The sequence below is a fragment of the Lycium barbarum genome, chromosome 8, assembly GCF_019175385.1.
Source record: "Lycium barbarum isolate Lr01 chromosome 8, ASM1917538v2, whole genome shotgun sequence".
In the NCBI taxonomy this organism is placed as follows: domain Eukaryota; kingdom Viridiplantae; phylum Streptophyta; class Magnoliopsida; order Solanales; family Solanaceae; genus Lycium; species Lycium barbarum.
In genome coordinates this window covers 131,155,287-131,174,851 of record NC_083344.1, presented here as the reverse complement: position 1 = coordinate 131,174,851, position 19,565 = coordinate 131,155,287, and the positions used below count along the sequence as shown (strand labels likewise).

General features: G+C 34.0%; 2 protein-coding genes across 3 annotated transcripts; one reads left to right on the top strand and one right to left on the bottom strand.

Annotated features, from left to right (window-relative positions):
* Positions 1–945: 945 nt before the first annotated feature.
* LOC132607482 (UDP-URONIC ACID TRANSPORTER 1-like) lies at positions 946–6,533 on the top strand. The gene is made up of 4 exons (XM_060321462.1): positions 946–1,584; positions 3,717–3,820; positions 5,673–5,901; positions 6,010–6,533. Exons 1-4 carry the CDS (start codon positions 1,132–1,134, stop codon positions 6,154–6,156), a joined length of 933 nt encoding a protein of 310 aa, XP_060177445.1. The 5' UTR covers positions 946–1,131; the 3' UTR covers positions 6,157–6,533.
* Positions 6,534–7,429: 896 nt separating this feature from the next.
* Positions 7,430–12,832, bottom strand: LOC132607481 (putative calcium-transporting ATPase 11, plasma membrane-type). Of its 2 annotated transcripts, none has more exons than XM_060321460.1 (5): positions 12,341–12,832; positions 9,540–11,526; positions 9,295–9,453; positions 8,660–8,831; positions 7,430–8,566 (listed from the first exon to the last, which is right to left on the bottom strand). In XM_060321460.1, the coding sequence occupies exons 2-5, from the start codon at positions 11,478–11,480 to the stop codon at positions 7,965–7,967; spliced, it is 2,874 nt and encodes a 957-aa protein (XP_060177443.1). In that variant the 5' UTR covers positions 11,481–11,526; positions 12,341–12,832; the 3' UTR covers positions 7,430–7,964. The 2 variants fall into 2 exon arrangements, with proteins under 2 accessions (XP_060177443.1, XP_060177444.1); XM_060321461.1 differs by lacking the exon at positions 12,341–12,832 and adding an exon at positions 11,614–12,254.
* Between the last annotated feature and the right edge of the window lie 6,733 nt (positions 12,833–19,565).

Below are 19,565 nucleotides of genomic sequence, written 5' to 3'. Positions count from 1 at the left end.
TGTTTGACGTCTTTCCCCAAAGTCCGAATCAAGCCGAGTCATAGTTATAAATTAACAATATGAATAATGAATATATGTTACTCGTTTTGTGTCAATTTATGTAACACGGTTATATATATATATATATGCTCCATTTCGTTTTTGATGAGGTGCTTGCACTGAATATAAGTTTATAAAAAAGTAGAGATTTTGAAAATTGTAATCTTAAATCTAGCATGATATTCTATGGTTATAAAAATATGTTAAATGTAGTTAAAAAAAATTAAAGTAAATTATTTTCAAATAAAATAAAAAAATTCTTTATATTTGTACTATGCTCTGGTCGTTATCTTGCCATAGATCAGCATCGAAGCGGTCCAAAAATTCACAAAGACTATAATTTTTCTCTTTAATTTTTACCTTTATATGGTGTTCAATGGGTAAATACTTTCACTGAGTGTTTATATTAAATACTACTATAACTTCATTAAATTTAAGTAACTTAATGAGGTAATAACGTATGTTAATTAACTATGCAGATACATGTTATGCATTTATTGGCTAGACATAAATACCAAATGAGGGTAAGTTAATTTTTTTTTTTTTGTCCATGTTCCCTTTAATTCAAATTTATGAATAAAAACTCAAAATTCATAAATTAATTTTCTATCCGGTGTTCGGTACTCGTATTGGTGTTCTTCTTTTTTTTCCTTTTCTTAATATGGTGTCCTATAAGTAAATACTTTTCCGAGTGTTCATATTAAATAATTATACTCCTATAACTTTATTATATTTAAGTAAGAAAGCATGCTAGGAGTAACTATTTAACTTGTCAAAGTTACATGTAAATGCATTTTATACATTTATTGGCTTGACATAAATATCAAATTGCAGTTAACTTAAGTTTTTTTATGTGTTCATATTCCCTTTAATTTAATTTCATGAATAAAACTAGAAATTTAATTATTTGTTCTCTTTCTTCCACCTACACACATCCTTACAAAATTTCCCATAAAACACACACACACACACACACATAATACTAAACCAAATCAAGAAAACAGAGAAACATTTCCTCAATCTGAGGAAAAAAAAACACACATTACCTTATTTTCAATGAAAGCTTCACAAATCTAAGATCAAAAACCAAACATGTCATCAGCACAATCAGAAAAACAAACCCTTTTCATTGCTTCACTTATCATTTTTTGGTACTCTTCAAACATTGGAGTACTTCTCCTTAACAAATTATTACTTTCCAATTATGGATTTTCTTTCCCTATATTCCTAACAATGTGTCACATGTCAGCTTGTGCTATTCTTAGCTATGTGTCAATTGTATTCTTAAAGATTGTACCTTTTCAAAGAATCAAATCAAGATCTCAGTTTTTAAGAATTGCTACACTTAGTGTTGTGTTTTGTGGGTCTGTTGTTGGTGGGAATATATCTTTAAGGTATCTTCCTGTTTCATTTAATCAAGCTGTTGGTGCAACAACACCTTTTTTCACAGCTTTGTTTGCTTATCTCATCACACAAAAGAGAGAAGCTTGGGTTACTTATGGATGCCTTGTTCCTGTTGTTGCTGGTGTTGTCATTGCTAGTGGGGTATGTTGAAAATTGTTTAAAGATTTTCTTTTTTTATTTTTTGGTCAATTTTAGATTTTGTTGTTTACTTTTATTGATCTTGCTGTGATTAGATGGATCTTTTTCTTGTTTACTGACCCTTTTTTGGGATCTTTTGGTGGTGTTGTGATTGCTAATGGGATATGTTGAAAAATGTTCAAATTTTGTTATTTACTTTTATTGATCTTGCTGTGATTTGGGTTTGTGAAAAAGATGATTTTTTTTCTTGTTTACTGACCCTTTTTTGGGATCTTTTGCTGGTGTTGTGATTGCTAGTAGGATATGTTGAGAAATGTTTAAAGATTTATTTTTTTGGTCAATTTTAAATTTTGTTATTTTACTGTTATTGATCTTGCTGTGATTTGGGTTTGTGAAAAAGATTCATCTTTTTCTTGTTTGCTGACCATTTTTGGGATCTTTGCTGGTGTTGTGATTGCTGATAGGATATATTGAAAAATGTTTAAAGATTTCTTTTTTGGTCAATTCAAATTTTGTTATTTTACTTTCTATTGATCTTGCTGTGATTTGGGTTTGTGAAAAAGATTCTTTTTCTTGTTTACTGACCCTTTTTGAGACCTTTTGCTGGTGTTGTGATTGCTAGTAGGATATGTTGAGAAATGTTTAAAGATTGCTTTTTTGGGTCAATTTTAAATTTTGTTATTAGTTTTATTTGATCTTGCTGTGATTTGGGTTTGTGAAAAAAATGAATCTTTTTCTTGTTTACTGACCCTTTTTGAGATCTTTTGCTGGTGTTGTGATTGCTAGTGGGATATGTTGAGAAATGTTTAAGCTTTCTTTTTTGTGTCAATTTTTAATTTTGTTGTTAGTTTTATGTGATCTTGCTGTGATTTGGGTTTGTGAAAAAGATGAATCTTTTTATTGTTTTCTGACCCTTTTGGGATCTTTTATCTTCTCCCCTACTGTAGTTGATCTCTATGTTGCTCGGACTCTTCACTTTCGGTGCCGCACCCGTGTCGCCACGACATGGTTGTCGGTGTGGGATCCATACCCGATCTGGTCAACCAATGTTGGGTACTTTGACCAAAATCGAGGGAGACATTCCGGACTGATTCAAGATTACAACAAAAGCTATGGTGAAATTGAAGAAATTGGAATACCTTGTATATAGAAATTTCAATGTCACTCCTTTTCCTTTTTATCTCTTCTTGATCAATATTTTCTCCTCAAGTTTTCCTCATAATATCTCATAATCTAGGTTTTATAACTCTATTTTTATATATTTGAATTATTTTTAGCCGAATACCCGCACCCCTATCCACACCTGGATCTGTATCCCCGAATCTTAAAATTTAGATCATGAAGGATCTGACCTCTAGATCCGCACCCGTATAGGACACCCGCACCCGAGTCCGAGCAACTTAGGTTGATCTATATTTGCTATCCTTTTGGAGATCAGATCTGAGGATTTGTGTGCTCATTTGATACATTATGCAAATTCTAACTTTTTTCTCTATAATGCAATTATATTATTGAAATTGATTTCAGATGTAGTCACCATTTTATGATTAATTGACTTTTAGCACACTGAGAGATCCAAGGTCTGCTTGTGAGGATTTAAGATTTAAAGTAAATTAGAAAGTGATAATTAACTATTTCTAAGTAGGTAAGCAGGTATGCAGGCTGGAATATTAGGTCTATCCTGTGATAAAACTAGGTAATCTATAGGTTTCTTACCTTATTTTGAAAATTAACGGAAAATATTTACCACCTTAATACCTTGTCATTCAATGTTCTGATAAACTCAAAATGTGGTCAAGTTTCAAGTTACATTTTCTTCTGATGCATTTGGCGTAAAGTACTTTTTTAGAAGAGTGAAAATGGAAGAAACTAGAAAGGTTTATATACAAAAATACGTGCATCCGGGAAATAACTTTCTAATTGTAAAGGTTATCATAGATACAAATTTTGTCTTCTTAAATCTTTAGTCTTTACATGTTGGTTCTTGAAATCAGTTACGCCATCATAGGAATTTTTTTTGAACATCTTGAATTTGAAAACTTATCAACTTGTTGACATCCTTAATCCTCTTTCCAGTGACTCAATTACTTGATGTGACCTTTTAGTGGTCTGATAAGTATCTTAATTGTTGGCAGGGTGAGCCAAGCTTCCACCTTTATGGATTTATCATGTGCATTGGTGCAACTGCTGCTAGAGCCTTTAAGTCTGTTCTTCAGGGCGTCCTTCTTTCCAATGAAGGGTTAGTATTTCCTGCTTCTAGCCATCTGTTTAAGTTCTAAAGAGTGTTATAGTTGTTGTTGTTTCTTTTTTATCCTTATATCTGTTTCTGGAAATAGATGCAACCATTTTCTTTCGGGTTTATTTGAACTCTTTCACTCCAAAACCTGTGCTGGTGGGAGGTAGCAGGTACCCCAGGGAATTAGTCGAGGTGCGTGTAAGCTGGCGCGGATACCGCGATTATCAAAATAAAAGGTTCATGCCAGAACTATGTATTTCTGTGTATTTTTGGGGCTTGTAAAAGATGAAGTGGAATGAGGTAGCATATTTCTGTGCACTTCTCTTGGCTTGCCTTGGGACATTCGCATTGTGAAAAATAGTTTGATAGTAATGGCAATGGAACTTCTTGACTTTGTTTGACTAGTCCTTAACCTGGATCATATGGCGATGCGAAGGGTGTTTAAGGAACTTTTGTATGCAAAGCTAGCAAAACCTCTAGCAAAATGGCTGCCTTTTAAAGTCCTGTAAGGAGGAAGCAGGTTGGCCGTCAATCTCCCTCAGAAGGGACTGTTTGTCCATTGGTGAAAACAAGTAAGAGAAAAGGCTTCCTGTATACATATTTGTTGGGCCACTATGATCATCAAACAGATCCCTGGAAGCTATTGCAAGTGGGCAGCTCAAGTATGGGAAGTTTTACCAGGTATAAAGGTGTCAAATGTAGGACATACACTACTAGTGTAACACTACTATTATTCTACTTCCCTTCCAAGGTAGTTTGTGTCTTACTAGGGTGACAGTGGAATGGCGAGGCTTTCTTGCTACTCGACCAATGGTCGTCTACGAACAGGTTGCATGGGTTTGAAGAGGAAGAAGAGGATAATGGTTGTCAGCCTTATTGGGCTACCATCCCTTGGTTGTATGGTACTGTTCCGTTTGATAGGATATCTATGTGGTGGCTACCTCGCAGTTGACTTCCGCCTAATCGACATGTCGAGAGTTAAAATTATCATCAAAGATAGGAGCAAAATACCAAAACTTGTGGCTGGTCGCAGACTGCAAAATATGCTATAGAACTTGTGGTTGTCCCTGAAAAGGGGTATCAAGATGCTTCTGAACCTAGCCACTATGATTTCCAGCAAAACAGAGGAAACTTATATGTGGTATGAATGGAATAGAGATAACTCGTCTATCCCATTTTATAATGATGTTATTACTATGAACAAATTATATGAAGATCATGTTGTTCATTGGGAATTGAAATGGGAGAATGGGCTCACAGCAAATGATATAGGGTCAAACTATATTCTTTTTACTAGAATTCTAGTGAATATCTATTTTGAAGTTGTTTTATCCTACTTTAGTTTTACCAACTTTTATTCCAAAAACTGGGCAATGTCCAAAATCAAGCAGATATATCTTTTTACCCTTTTCTGGACGCATGATTCATTTTGGGAGTATGGACGTAACCCAACAGCTTAACAATTTCTAGTATTCAAATGTCTTCAATGGTCCAATATTTGCTGTTTAGCTTGTTTGAGTTTCCTAAGTTGTTTAATCATCAATGTGCAAGTTTTCCGAAGATTGGAATATGAGAGAATAAAGCTTTTGGTATTTCCATGCGATCAAAGGTTGTGGTTAATTTTGATCTCCAACTCTTAAAAGATCGTCCCTTCAGTATGTTATTATCATATTTAGCCTTGTCTCTTTGTTAGATTATATCTTAGTATTCATTTGTTTAGCTGGTACATGTTGTAGTTTTCTTTCGTGACCTCGTTTGTAACCTGCTGTTATTTTTTAGGGATAAATTAAACTCCACAGATCTGCTTCTTTACATGTTGTTGTGACCTCCCCTTTAACCTGCTGTTATTGTTTAGGGAAAAGTTGAACTCCATGAATCTGCTGCTTTATATGTCACCAATTGCTGTTCTAGTCTTATTGCCTGCAACACTCGTAATGGAGCCCAATGTGATAGATGCCACTATTACGCTTGCTGTAACACATAGATACCTGGTCCTACTTATTTTGATCAATTCTACAATGGCATATGGGGCCAACTTGTTAAACTTTTTGGTGACCAAGCATACTAGTGCATTGACACTCCAGGTCTGCGCTCTCCTTCTCTTGCCCCTTCCCCTTTGTTTCCAATATGTATCGTATTTTAGCTTACTTTAACCTATTTTGAACAACTTTATTCTATGTGACCATTTGTAGGTCCTAGGGAATGCCAAAGGTGCTGTGGCTGTTGTGATCTCAATACTTCTTTTCCGCAATCCTGTTACTTTTATTGGCATCGCGGGCTATGCAATGACCGTCATGGGAGTTGTTGCTTATGGGGAATCCAAGAGAAGAAGCAAATGAGTTCAGACACAGCCCTTCTTTTTTTATGTCATGAGTCCCCAGTTTTGTTTCTTGAACATTAGATGCACGGTAGAGTTAGTGATACATAGATCATCATTGCAATGTAGTGGCCGGTAGATCAAGAGACGGAATGGAAAAAGAGGCGGGGGATGGGAAATCATTTCCATTCGTCCCTTGTATTTTTATGTTCAACATGATAGGATGTATGCAGTTGTATCGGGTTCTCCGTTGTTGCACTATAGTTATAGGGGACGGGATATGGGAACTGTTAAATTCTTCTGTTGTATTCTTTTTACCGACGTGATAGGATGTATGTAGTTGTATCAGATTATATGTTGTTACAGTAGAGCAATATAATCTCTTGATGTTTTTGGGTATCCTCTGCTACATATTTGTTTCTTTTTGTATATAAACTTCTTGTTAGTGATAAGAATGTCAGGCCTTACTATTGTATTTGAAGCAAGAATGGAACTATAAAAAAGGGGATCATCTTGTTCCCTTTTTCTCAAAGAAGTCAACGGGTGTAACACGACTGGCATAGACTTAATTAACTGCATGATGTTAAAACCTTTATTTAACCTGCTATAGCCGGTTATTATTACACTGTCAGTGTATATAATATAAATACCTTTCGAAATTAGTATATATAATTTAAATCCCTTTCGAAATTATTGGGACGTTGTTCTCCTAGTGAGACTGAGTTAGTAAAATTACTTGCAACACAAACCAACTACTCTAGCTAGGATAAAACAATCAAAGCAAATGTATATAAAATCATCCACAAAAGGGAAACTCACTTTATGATTTGTATGACTTGCAAATTCATGCAACAATTCAACCCCCCCAAAAAAAATGAAATAATTATCCGTCTTATATCCTAAACAAACCATGAAAGTTGTGTTTTTTTCAATATTTATTGGCATTGACACTTAACCAAGTAAATATATTGTATCTTGTGATTATTGTCAATCAGGGATTCCTTCTATCTTGGTTTGTTCCTCGATGCTTTGAACAAAAGACCAAGGAAAGAAAGAAGAGTACACCAAAATGCAAGTACAACACCAAACGCTAGTGGTTGTTTCTTGTTGCATGTGAATGCAATGAAATGAAACAACTCATATATTGACATTTCAAGCTCATTTCCAAATTTCTGTTTGTTATTCCCCATCATCCATAACCACCAGAAAGGTGGCAAGATTCGAAACTACGGCTGTGTCAATGCCGAACCTTCTGGCACAGGAAAGGTTCTTTATTTGGTGACGAGTTGGAGATATTAGAGGTGAAAATGCAATCCCCAGTAACATAAATTTGAAGGTTCAAAATCTGCACTCGAGCAACTTGTCTTCACAAACAAAAAGAAGCTTTTCTTTTTCCTATTGAAAAACCCTGTATCGCGACAAAATTAGGTTCTAACAAGAAATGAATTTCCAACAACATCTCAAGCACCAACTAGGCAACTACAAAAAATGATTAAATATCAAACAAAAACCTTTGAACTAGTTCTTGGAGGTTGAATGGTGTATGAGCTTTTGTTAAAGTCTTCAGCTCGTATTTTCTTTCCATTGGTTGTTTGTTTTCCGTTTCTCACCATCAAAACCAGGTCTCACAGTACTCGAACCTGGACCAATTGAACCATATATAGGTGTAGAAGGATCTGTTTGGAAAGCAGAAGCCCCTTTGATATCTCTTCATATGCAAATAATTCTCGATGTAAAAACACAGTCAGGAGGCTGATCTTTGAATAGGAAAAAGAGCCATTCCGTTCCATATCATGTGACGTCCTATTATCCATTGGCTCTCCTGTTCTCTTAGGCAAGGTCTGGGCCATTTGGCAGTAGATCATAACCATCATGGTGCTTGGTATTCCTCTGTTCAATAGGTATCAACTTCAAAATTATTGCAACAAGCAGGCTTGCAGCACCAATTAAGACACTGAGCAGCCATAGTTCCCAGCTGAGAGGCGTAGTGCTTGCAAATGTACCTATGAACTCAACGATGACAATTTGGAAAACAAATGTGGAAATTATGACACCTAGGAATATCCAGCTGCCAAAAATGCCACGGAAAACATTTATCTTCTCCATGTCACGGCAGTTTATTTCATTGAATACCTGACAGAACACAAATGTGTTGAAAATGAAAGTACTGAGAACGATGGTGGCGTCTGAACCTTCAAGACTCAGAATCTGCTTTCCAGCGAAGTTGAAAACTAAAAGTATAGCCAGTTGGAAGATACTTTGTCCGATTATATTTCTCCACATCGTCTTGGAAATCAAACTCACTTCCCTTCCAACAGGAGGCCTGCTCATTAGTCCTTCATGAGGCGATTCTGTGGCCAAGGCAATTGCACCTAAAGTGTCCATAATAAGGTTGACCCACAGAAGCTGAACCACAGTAAAAGGAGCGGATCCTGTCATGTTATAGCAACAGGTAAATATCAGTTATCAATTTAGGAACTAAAAATTTTCTCATTTTTTTCAAACTCTTACAGAACATTGAATACCTGAAATGCATGCGGAAATAAAATTGATCATCAGAGCCACAATACAGACTGTCAGTTGGAACTGCACAAACTTTTGAATATTTATATACACAGAACGACCCCATTTAGCCACGTTCACAATTGTGCTAAAGTTGTCATCAAGTATTATAACATCAGCACTTTCTTTGGCAACCTGATAATGTATTTAAGAAAAAAGAGATGTCACGAACAGCTTAAAGCTGTCTATATCACGGGAAGTTCTAAGGAAATAACTTTAAAAAACTAAAATGCATGGGGGCTATTGAATAGTGCATGGTGGAGCTGCATATACATGCAAGTAAAAGTTGATCCACAAAAAGAAAAGATACATGCATGAAAGAGTTACTTGAACTTTGCTAGCCAAAGCCAACTATATGTTGGAAGTTAATCTATTTGTTAATGTATTTTCTATAAGGTGATTTATTAAACACATATGCTTATAAGGATTTTGATATAGGAAAAACAAAGAAAAGAAAAAAAATCAAAGCATGCAATTATTTTTTGTTTAGACTCCAGAACAGAACTGGAAAATCCTGGCCTCCACCATTGGAGCTATTGGTGCTACAACAATCACCGGTAAGACAAGAAAATGGAAAATTAACATATTCTTTACAGACCTCTGTTCCTGCTATACCCATAGCAAATCCAATATCTGCCTCGTGGAGGGCAGGAGCGTCATTTGTGCCATCACCAGTAACTGCCGCAATCTCTTTAAACATACCTCTTAGATTATTTACCAGCACAAGCTTGTCCATTGGGGATGATCGAGCGATTACCTGGATTCAAAATTGTAGCATTTCAGGAACAATTTATTTACACCACGTGGATCTGCAAGAGTTAGATAAAACAATCAAGAGCATACCTGAATTCTAGGAATCATATGCCTCATTTCATCAGGAGTTTTGTTGCGAAACTCTGGGCCTTCGATGGCCAAACCATCAGCAGTTAGTATCCCGCATTCTTTAGCAATGGCTTTGGCTGTCTTAATATTGTCACCAGTGACCATTCGCACAGTAATTCCAGCAGCTAAACAAGTTTTTACTGCATTTTTAACCGCAGGGCGAACTGGATCTTTAATCCCGACCACAGCAACCAGTGTGTAGCCACTATCAGGAATACTATTTTTTTCATAACCATCCTCAATGTCTTTGTAAGCCAAGCAAAGAGTGCGCAAGGCTTCGCTGGTGAATTCATTAATGACATCCATGGTATTTCTTGTCCGATTTTCTGTCAAATGAACAATTTCACCATTAAGATCAATAAACCTGTCACACGTTTTAAAGATTATCTCAGCTGCACCCTTGCAGAAAGCTCGGATTTTGCCATCCGGAAGAGCAATAAGCACAGACATCTTTTTCTTTTCTGAATTGAAAGGCTCAACTTTTAGCAATTTACAGTCCTTCCTTTGCTCATAAATATTACCACCAAGAAGCAATCCATATTCTAATATTGCTGATTCTGTTGGTGTTCCCAGAATCGTCTTCTTTCCATCCTTATCCTTAACTACTTCTGCTCCTGTATTGTGAAATATTGCCTGCAAAAGAAAGCCTAATGCATTTTTTGATATATCCGAAGTTACTGCATTGCCACCTGCATCAGTTTCGACCTTTTTAGCTTCTTCACAAATCCATATCTTATTAACTACCATTTGGTTTGTTGTTAGTGTTCCTGTCTTATCTGTGCAAATGCAAGTAGCTGATCCCATTGTCTCACATGCAGAAAGATGTCTCACCAATGCCTTGTTATCCATTAGCTTTTTCATTGCAAATGCAAGACTCAATGTCACTGCCAGAGGCAGTCCTTCTGGAACCGCAACAACAATTATAGTTACTGCTGTCACAAAATAATTTAGTAGAGTCAGTGCATCGCTGGAAGACCATTTCGCGAGCTCATGGTGAAGTACCTTCTCTATCAGAAATCTGACAGTCAACACCATAAACGTCAGCAGAGCAAATGCCAATCCTATCTTTCCAATAACAGTAGCAACACCACTCAACTTAACTTGCAGAGGAGTCTCCTCTTCTACTCTATCTGCTAATCTCTCCATCAGTTTACCCCATTCAGTTTTCATTCCAACAGTTGTTACTAACATCTTAGCTGAGCCGTCTTTCACTTTTGTTCCAGATAGAAGAAAAGGTCTTCCTTCATATATGCTTATCGGCGCGCTCTCACCAGACAGGCTTGACTGATCAATTAGCAAGCTGTATCCAGATATGAATATTCCATCTGCAGGGACCAGATCCCCGATAGATAAGTGAACTACATCACCAACCACCAAGTCATAAACAGAAACCTTCTGCCTGGATCCATCTCTAGTGACCTGGATAAATATCTTTTTCTTCTCCTTATCCAAATCCCTGAACTGCAACGACTGTCTGTAGTCGCTAATTGCAGTAACAATGACTACCAAGAATATGCTAAGTAAAATTCCTAGCCCGTCATACGTTCCTTTTGGCCACCCTTCTGTGGCAAGTCCAACACTAATAGAGACAACAGCACAAACCATGAGGATATTGAGAGTTATATCCAGCATAGCTTCCCAGAGAAAGGTCCAAAAACTCTTAAAAGGCTTCTCGGTGTATTTGTTCGATCCATATATATTTTGTCTGGCAGGTACATCACTGGTTTTGACTCCTATAGTCAATGAGACTCTCAGCCAACTTGCGACACCTTCGACTCTCCCAAGTTTCTTTAAGGTTTCAATGTCATACGAACTAACAATCGACGCGAGTTTATCAGGGTGAATTCCGAAACCTGCTACTTGTGCTTCTACTGAAAAATATTTTTCCTGTTCAGCCTCCATGATAACATATCCCACACCAGCTCCGGAGGCTTACTGTACTCACCAGCTGGAGAAAGATAGAAATGACATGAGTAAAGCAGAAATAAATAGTATAAGCTTGAATGCCTGAATGAAGTTAGAAAATAAAACTCACTAATTAATCAATCCATGAACTTGAGCTCCGTTGTGTAAAAGGGTGTCTGGCTATGCTTATAAGCTGGTCAAACTAGCTTATTTTCACTTATCTACGCATTTGGTAAACATAAAAGTGTTTATCAACACCTTCTTACCAAGCACATAGTTGTTTATTATCGGATTCAGAACTTCTATCCAAACTTGTAACTGGTTATATATAAAATCAACTTCAGCACCTAAAAGTGTTACTCCCTCCATTTCAATTTATTTGTCTTACTTCTCCTTTTTAGTCTTTTTACTAATTTGACAACTCTTTAATTTTAAAATCCCACATAACATGTTTAAGACCACAATATTGTAAAGAACATTCTGGTACATTATACATATCTTTAGTCTAAGACGGCAAGATTCAAAAGTCTTCTTTACTTTCTTGAACTTCATGATCAGTCAAAGTAAGACAAACAAATTGAAACTTTGGGAGTACTATTTTTAATCAGCGAATCCAAACGAGCTCTATGCCACAACTCTTCCTGGAAATTGAATACTTATGATAAAAGAGAAGCATGACTCAATAAGAAAATGAGATTAGAGAATCACAATTCACACAGTCCTTCATGATACTGACTAGCAAACTATGGCTTCCATTTACTTTCACTCGTTCTTTAACACCAAAAACAGAAAAGCAACAGACAATATATGAAAACATAATGAAGACAAAAAAAAAAAAAAAAAACTTAAAAACTTACACAGGCCACTATTACATCTTGAGAAGCATTAGGATATAGTTGAACTGAAACAGTTATTTGAAACTGTGGTATTTTTGTTCTTCTTGATTATCTCTCTATGTCTTCTCTCCAATTCAGTGGGGATTTGTCCAAAACCAATAGCTTTATATCGTCATTAATATTAATTTAGAATTCAGTAACTCAAAAAGACTAAAATTTTGAATTCATAAACTTTAAATCATGCTTAGCCAAACACCATTTATTGTGATCTCAATAATTGAAAACTTGATTCCACTGTATTCTTTAAATTGTAGAGACAAACAGTTAACTGAATATAAATATAGATGTGGCCAACAGAAAAGTTAACCTCTTTTTTTTTTTGGTCAGCAGAACTTATATATTATGCTGACTGGACAGTGTAGCGGTACAGACGGGCATAATCACATGAGCCCGTATTTAATAAAACATAAAACGAACACATTAATGACAAAATCGACAAGGGATCTGAGATGTGAAAACAAATCTATAAAAGAATAGTACAGTAAGTACAGATCAACTTATTCAGGTTAAAATAAAGCCAATTTTTTTTAATAAGAATTCAAAAACTTATCATATAAATAAATAAGTAGAAAATTTTTACAAAAAATATTCCGATCTTTTATTTGAAAAACTATTCCCAATACCCACTGCTTAAGCATATGTCAAACAACAAAACAGATTTTTTTAAAAAAAAAAATATATATATATATATATATCGTCAGATGTTTATATCAAATCATTAAAAAACATAACGTGTGTTGAAATATTCCAGGGGTGGAGCCAGTAAGGGGCAAGGAGAAAAAATTATACTGTATTTACAAGATTAAAATTAATTTTTATGTATATATAGTAGATGTTGAGTCCCTTGTTTTCTTCATGTGTTTAAATTCAATGGCGGAGCCAGGAATTTGGCGTGTGCAAATTTGCTTCTCACTTGTGTTAAGGAGGTGCAAAATTAAATATATACCTATAATAGTTAACATTTAACCTATATACGCTGCATAATTTTCCGGCGAAGGGTGTGCACTTGACCACCCTTCGCCTAAGGTGGCTCCGCCCATGTGTTTAATTCTTTATATTTTTTCATCTCTTACTAAAAAATTTGACTCCGCCACTAACTATCACTTAATCATAATTAATTTATATATATTCTTACTTCATTAAATTATTTAACTAGAATAAATTATATTGATTTAACGTAAACACCGAATAAATACATGACCGAGAAAAGATACAACAATATAAATCTTCACTTATCATTTCTTCCAACAACCGTGAGCCTGAAATTAAAAAACTGGTTTCCAATAGCCAGCAGCCTTATGTTAATCCGATTTTATGTTCACAAAGAAAGCAAATGCGCACCCACGTAGGTAGAAATAGATGAGTAGGGGAGTCACATGAATAGGGAAAAAATGAGCTTGGTCATATTTTCATACTTAACATAAACTCATGCTAGGGAGCTTGAAAGTATTCAATATTTGAACTCATGCTAGGGAGCTTGAAAGTATTCAATATTTGAAGTTCATAAATTTTCACAGTCATATCAAGTTAATATACAATAATACTATATGGGTTCGTAATCAAATATGTATAGATATTTAATAAAAAATTTAAAATATATATAAGGCAGAAAACAAAAGTTATTAGATTCCCCTTAATCGTATATTGAACTAGTTTTACTTCTACTGGAAAGTCATATCATATCATATCATATATCATACGAATTTAGAAAACTGGATCAAAGAACAATAAAAAGGGACCGGAAAGACTTGAATGGATGGCTCCCAGGACCAGGCCTCAATCATACACAATTCAGACCAGCTAGTATTCATTTAATTAACTTAATTAATGCACTCACAAGCATTAGCATGGCTGCCTTGGCTTCATGTTAAGGGCACTGACATGCATAAATAGCTCTCCGCAGCGGGTTCAACCAAAGTTGTTGCTTTATATATTGTGTGTATATATATAGACAACAAATCACTTTAAACCCATGATATTATGATCTTTTTATTTATACCTTTATAAAGGAAATGGACTCAAAATCTTACTGCATGGAGCAAGATTTTTACTTTTAATATTAGACCACAACTTTTGAATAAATGGGAACTTTTCCACAAGAAGTCATTGCGAATAGAAAGTGCAGCAAAAAATAGAAACATTCATAAAGTTAAGAGTCATCATACAAGACATCTGTTATTGTCTTATTGAGCTGTGCAAATTAAAAGCTCTTACAACATGGCCCTCACGTCCAACTGTCGAGCTAGCTAATCGTGAAGTTGATCCAACAAAGAGAAAGGGACCAAGAATTATGAAATAATAAGTATGAAATATATATCCTCAGATCTCAGACTGAAAAGTCAAACAAGAAAACGCCATCTAATTATTAAGACCAAAAAATTTAAAGAACATGCATGAGGAAAGCAGTACTGAACACTAATAATAGTCATGTAATTATTAATGGCATCGTCATTATTATCGCCGTTTCTTTTCATTAGTCATATGCTCTTTATCTATTCACACTAGTAAACTATTTATTCAAACTTAATTTAAATTTACTAAATGAGCACGTTTTTTAACAATTTCTGTAAGTCGTGATTGATTGCTACGTACCAATATTTTTGTGGAACTCTTGGAATTGTCACCTCTTTCTACCAATTCACACAATGGAAGTAACCCTCTATGAGAGAAATGGAGATTTTCATAATAATTACTCCCTTCACCCCAAATTATCTGTCACTTTTTTATTTTATATGTCTCTTAAAAAATACTCCCTCTATCCCAAATTAGTTGTCCAGTTTCGCTTTTCGAGAGTCAAGTTGACTATTCTTCAAAGCTAAATTGGATTAGATCAATTCAATGTTCTAAAATTATAATTTAGATATTAAAAAACTACACACAAAGTACTACAAGTTGCAATTCTTCTCATATTAATATGGCGAAAAAAATATATCCCAAAATGTTGGTCAAAGTTTATATAGTTTGACTTTTAAAAAAAGAAAGTGGACAAGTAATATGAGACGGATGGAGTATTAATTAGGAGGGATATTTGCCTAATTTTACCCTTATTTATGTCTAAGTTATAACCTCTTTCCATTAAAGATTTACTTTATTTACATATAATCTCTATTAATGATAAAATTCTACTACGGGTAAAATGAGGGGAAAAAAATTAATTGTACCTTGAACTTCTAAAACGACATATATTTTGAGATAACTATTTTTAATAATCACGATAAATAATAATTTGAGACGGAAAAGAGTAAGTATCATCTTGTTTACATTTGGGGAGCGGATAGAGGAGTAGAGGAGTAGAATCGTTCATCAGAATTTGAAAAATCACACACTATATATATAAGAGAGTTGCTAAATTGCCACATCAATTTGATTCAAATTTGCCCACATTTATGTAAAAACCGCTATAACCTCTATTGTACAATTTTAAATTAAGATAAACTTTGAGAAGAAAATATAAAAATGATATTAAGTAAGCATAAATTATTAAATTTGACCTAAATAGTCATATAAATTTATCCCATTTAGACCATTATAACTAAAATAGTGTGGCAAAAAAACCTTATTGTATATTATAAGGTTGGCTTTTGTATATTGTAGGCGATGAATCGCTTTAGTGAAAATTTTGCATTTACCACCGTCCTTATTGGTATACTAACATCTAGGCACACTGCACCACACTTACAAAGCACGTATTCTTAGCTGCATATCTAGTCATTAACTTGCTTCCTCTGGTGAAGTACACCGTAGATTTATATCATATCATATCATATTAATTTCACCATAATTACATGATAGATAAGGTTTAATTATAAGACTAAAATATATTCCCTTCGTTCTAAAATAAGTGTCATCTTAGCAAAAATTAATAAATACAATGTAGAGTTTATTAAAAAAAATATATATACTTCCGTCTATTATATGTGTTTTTTAGAATTGAGGGGTGTAGTAGGAAACACTTGCCAATTTTGTTTTGAATTTCTAATGTGACACTTATTTTGGGATAATTTTTTTTGCTAAAGTGACACTTATTTTGGGACGGAAGGAGTAATATGTAAGTACTCTCTCCGGTCTATTTTCTTTGTCGCCCTTTCTAAAAATAAATGGTCCAAAATAGTTATCGTTTTAGAAAATTAAAATATGATTAAGTATTTTTCTCCATCTTTATCCTCACTCAATAAATATGAGAGAGATTAATGTGGTGAAAAAAAATAGTAGAATTAAATTAAGATCAAAGAATAAATATGGATACTTTAATCAAATTATCTTTTTAGCTAGTACTAATATTTTCACGTATAAAAGAAAACCATGACAAGTAAAATAAATGGAGGAAGTGTGTCTAATGAACATGTGTTACGCATTAATTTGAAGCAATGTTTTAAAAGGCGGGGGCATGAGGCGAGGCGTTTTACACAGGACGTGACGAGACGTAAGCCTCGAGACACGAGGCCTAAGTCCCATGGATCTATAGGGCATATGTCTCATGTATCTTCAATTTTATAATTTTATTACTAAAAAATAAGTAAATTTAAATTTTTTTATTAAAACTCTGCAAATAGATTCAAATAAATCACCAATAATATAAAAAGAATTATTATAATTATTATTTGAGAAAGATAACAACACAAAAAATGATAATAGCCTATATAATCTTTAAAATGAAATCTTCATGCACTTCATCATCAATCTCTAAATCTATTAGTCTTTTCCACCCTCAACTAATATTTGCATTAATTTTTATTTATATATTTAAAGAAGGAGAAGGGCAAAAGTATAAGAGCAATGACAAAAAATGAATGAAGTTGTTTTAGAAACATAGTGTAATGAAATCTCTATCATATCAATTTCAGACATAATCATCTAAAAAAACTATTTATGGCAGTGCTATTTTCTATGAGAGTTGTTTTCTTTATTTATATATTTTAAGAAAAATCACTACAATATGAAAACATGATAACATAAAGTATAAATATCATTACACCAATAACAAAAAATCATGATCCATAGCAAAAATACTTTGAAAACAATAAAAATTAAATTTAATGCCCTAGGCATAAGCCTTTACCCCCGGGGCTTACGCTTTTGCGCCCGGAACTTACGCCTCAAATTCTTGAATTTATGCCCTACAGATCTACGTCTTTCTTTTGAGCCTCAGAGAGTTTTTGGTACGTCCCGCTACGGGGCTCGCCTCGAAAACGCCACTGAAAAGACGGATTTGAAGTAAACGCGATTCCCATCGGAGTGTGGAACCTACTGTCCCATTTATTATGCCCTGACACCAACAAAACAAGAACTCAATAAGCAGGCAGGCTCCTGTACTGGTACTGTTAAATCTGTATAAGAAAAAGACCATTGTTGTTAGTAGATTGATCAATGTTCCTTTAAATGCGGAAGAGCTAGCCTATAGATTCTGGAAATTCCAAATTAAAGCAGAATAGGAGTAAGTGAAAAGTGGGCTGCCATATTCAAACTTCTTTCTGTCGACTTGGCTTCCGTTTCCTTTTGCCAGCGCACAATGTGAGTGCATTTTCGTTGGAACGCAGCGGATCACGCGCATTAACGTCAATTTAGCCCCCAATGGACCCGGTCTGTTAATAACGTCAAAATATTAAGAAGATGAGTGTATCATTTAAAAAAAAAAAATGAATTCATGACATAAATTTGAATGGGCTTACGACTTTTGGCTTATACTTTTGACTTATAAGTTAGAATTAAATATGGTGACAAAAGATTAAATAGGTTTATCAAACTTAGACTTGAGAATTTAAAAGATTAAACCAAGCAAAAAAAGAAAAATTAAGGTATTTAACTAAAATGCAAAAAATGACACCGATAAATATAAAATTTGAACTCCTAACCTCATTGAGAGTTTTGTACCCAATTATAACCACATTAACTAATACTTTTGAATTCGGTGCATAGTTTATATTTAAATATTTTTTTAATTAAAAAGTTATTATCCATGACTCATGGAAGGAAACATGAACTCTAGTCCGGAACTTATATGACCCAAAAACTAAGCAAGTGAATCAAAATATCCACTAAAAACAAAAGTTACAAGACTACTTTTTTCCTGCGCAAAAAGACTTAACAGTTAACGGCGTTGTTAGGTCCTTTTGCATAGGAAATTCATGCGCAATAAGTGTTAATATAAACCCTGACACTTCACCATTTTCAAGTCACTATTCACCTCCTTCATTTCCACTCTTTCAACATACTTTAGCCCCCCGAAAATCATGTCTCAAAGCTCTAAAAAGTTAAACTTTGCTATAAAATCCGATGTTTGTGAATGTGGTTATTATTGTAAACTAAGAACATCAAGGACCCAAGATAATCTGGGTCGTCGTTTTTGGCGTTGTAAAGTGCCCGAAATAAGTGTTTTTACAAGTTTTTAGGGTTTAATTTTTTTCACATTATCTACATATTTTACTTTCAAAAACTAATTTTCTTGTAATGTTTCTAGAATATGAATGGTTGCAAACACTTTCGATGGGAAGATAGCATTTTCATGGATAAAACGGCGGCGACGAAATTTAAAAAGCCTCATGTTGATACAGATACCGTGACCTCACGTATCACTAGAGATACCGTGAAGTTTGATTTGCAGTTTAAGCTTATGGAAGCTCAAGAAAAAATTGACCTTTTGGAGGTCTTACTAAAAGAATTCAAAGAAATAAAGTTTTTTCAAGGCTAACCTTAGAGACACTCGACAGGAGAAAATGCTTTGAAAGAAAAACTGAAATTTTGGAAGATTATTTGTGCTACCTTGTTGTTGTTTATTATTTTTATGTATTTTGTTTATTAAGTTTATTATTTCTATGTATTTTTTTTGTTTGTTATTTTTATGTATTTTGTTTTTACTAGTTGTACGTTTTAATGTATTATGTAATCGACACCTTATATGTGCTAATTTATTTGTGTTTTCTTTAAAATCGTGAATTGTTGAACTTTTTATATATTATTAACTCTAAGAAGCTTATACAAATTTATAATAGACTATAATAATCAAAGCAAATTAAAAACATACTAATTTTCTTCAAATTGATGACTTCGTCATAAATTAAAAATACAAACGAAATCATGAGTCCTTAACTTAAAATGACCCAAAAACTAAGCAAGTGAACCAAAATATAACCCCTAATCATAATCAGAATAGAAGTTTTCAATATCGTCCTCAGAACAATATTTTGAG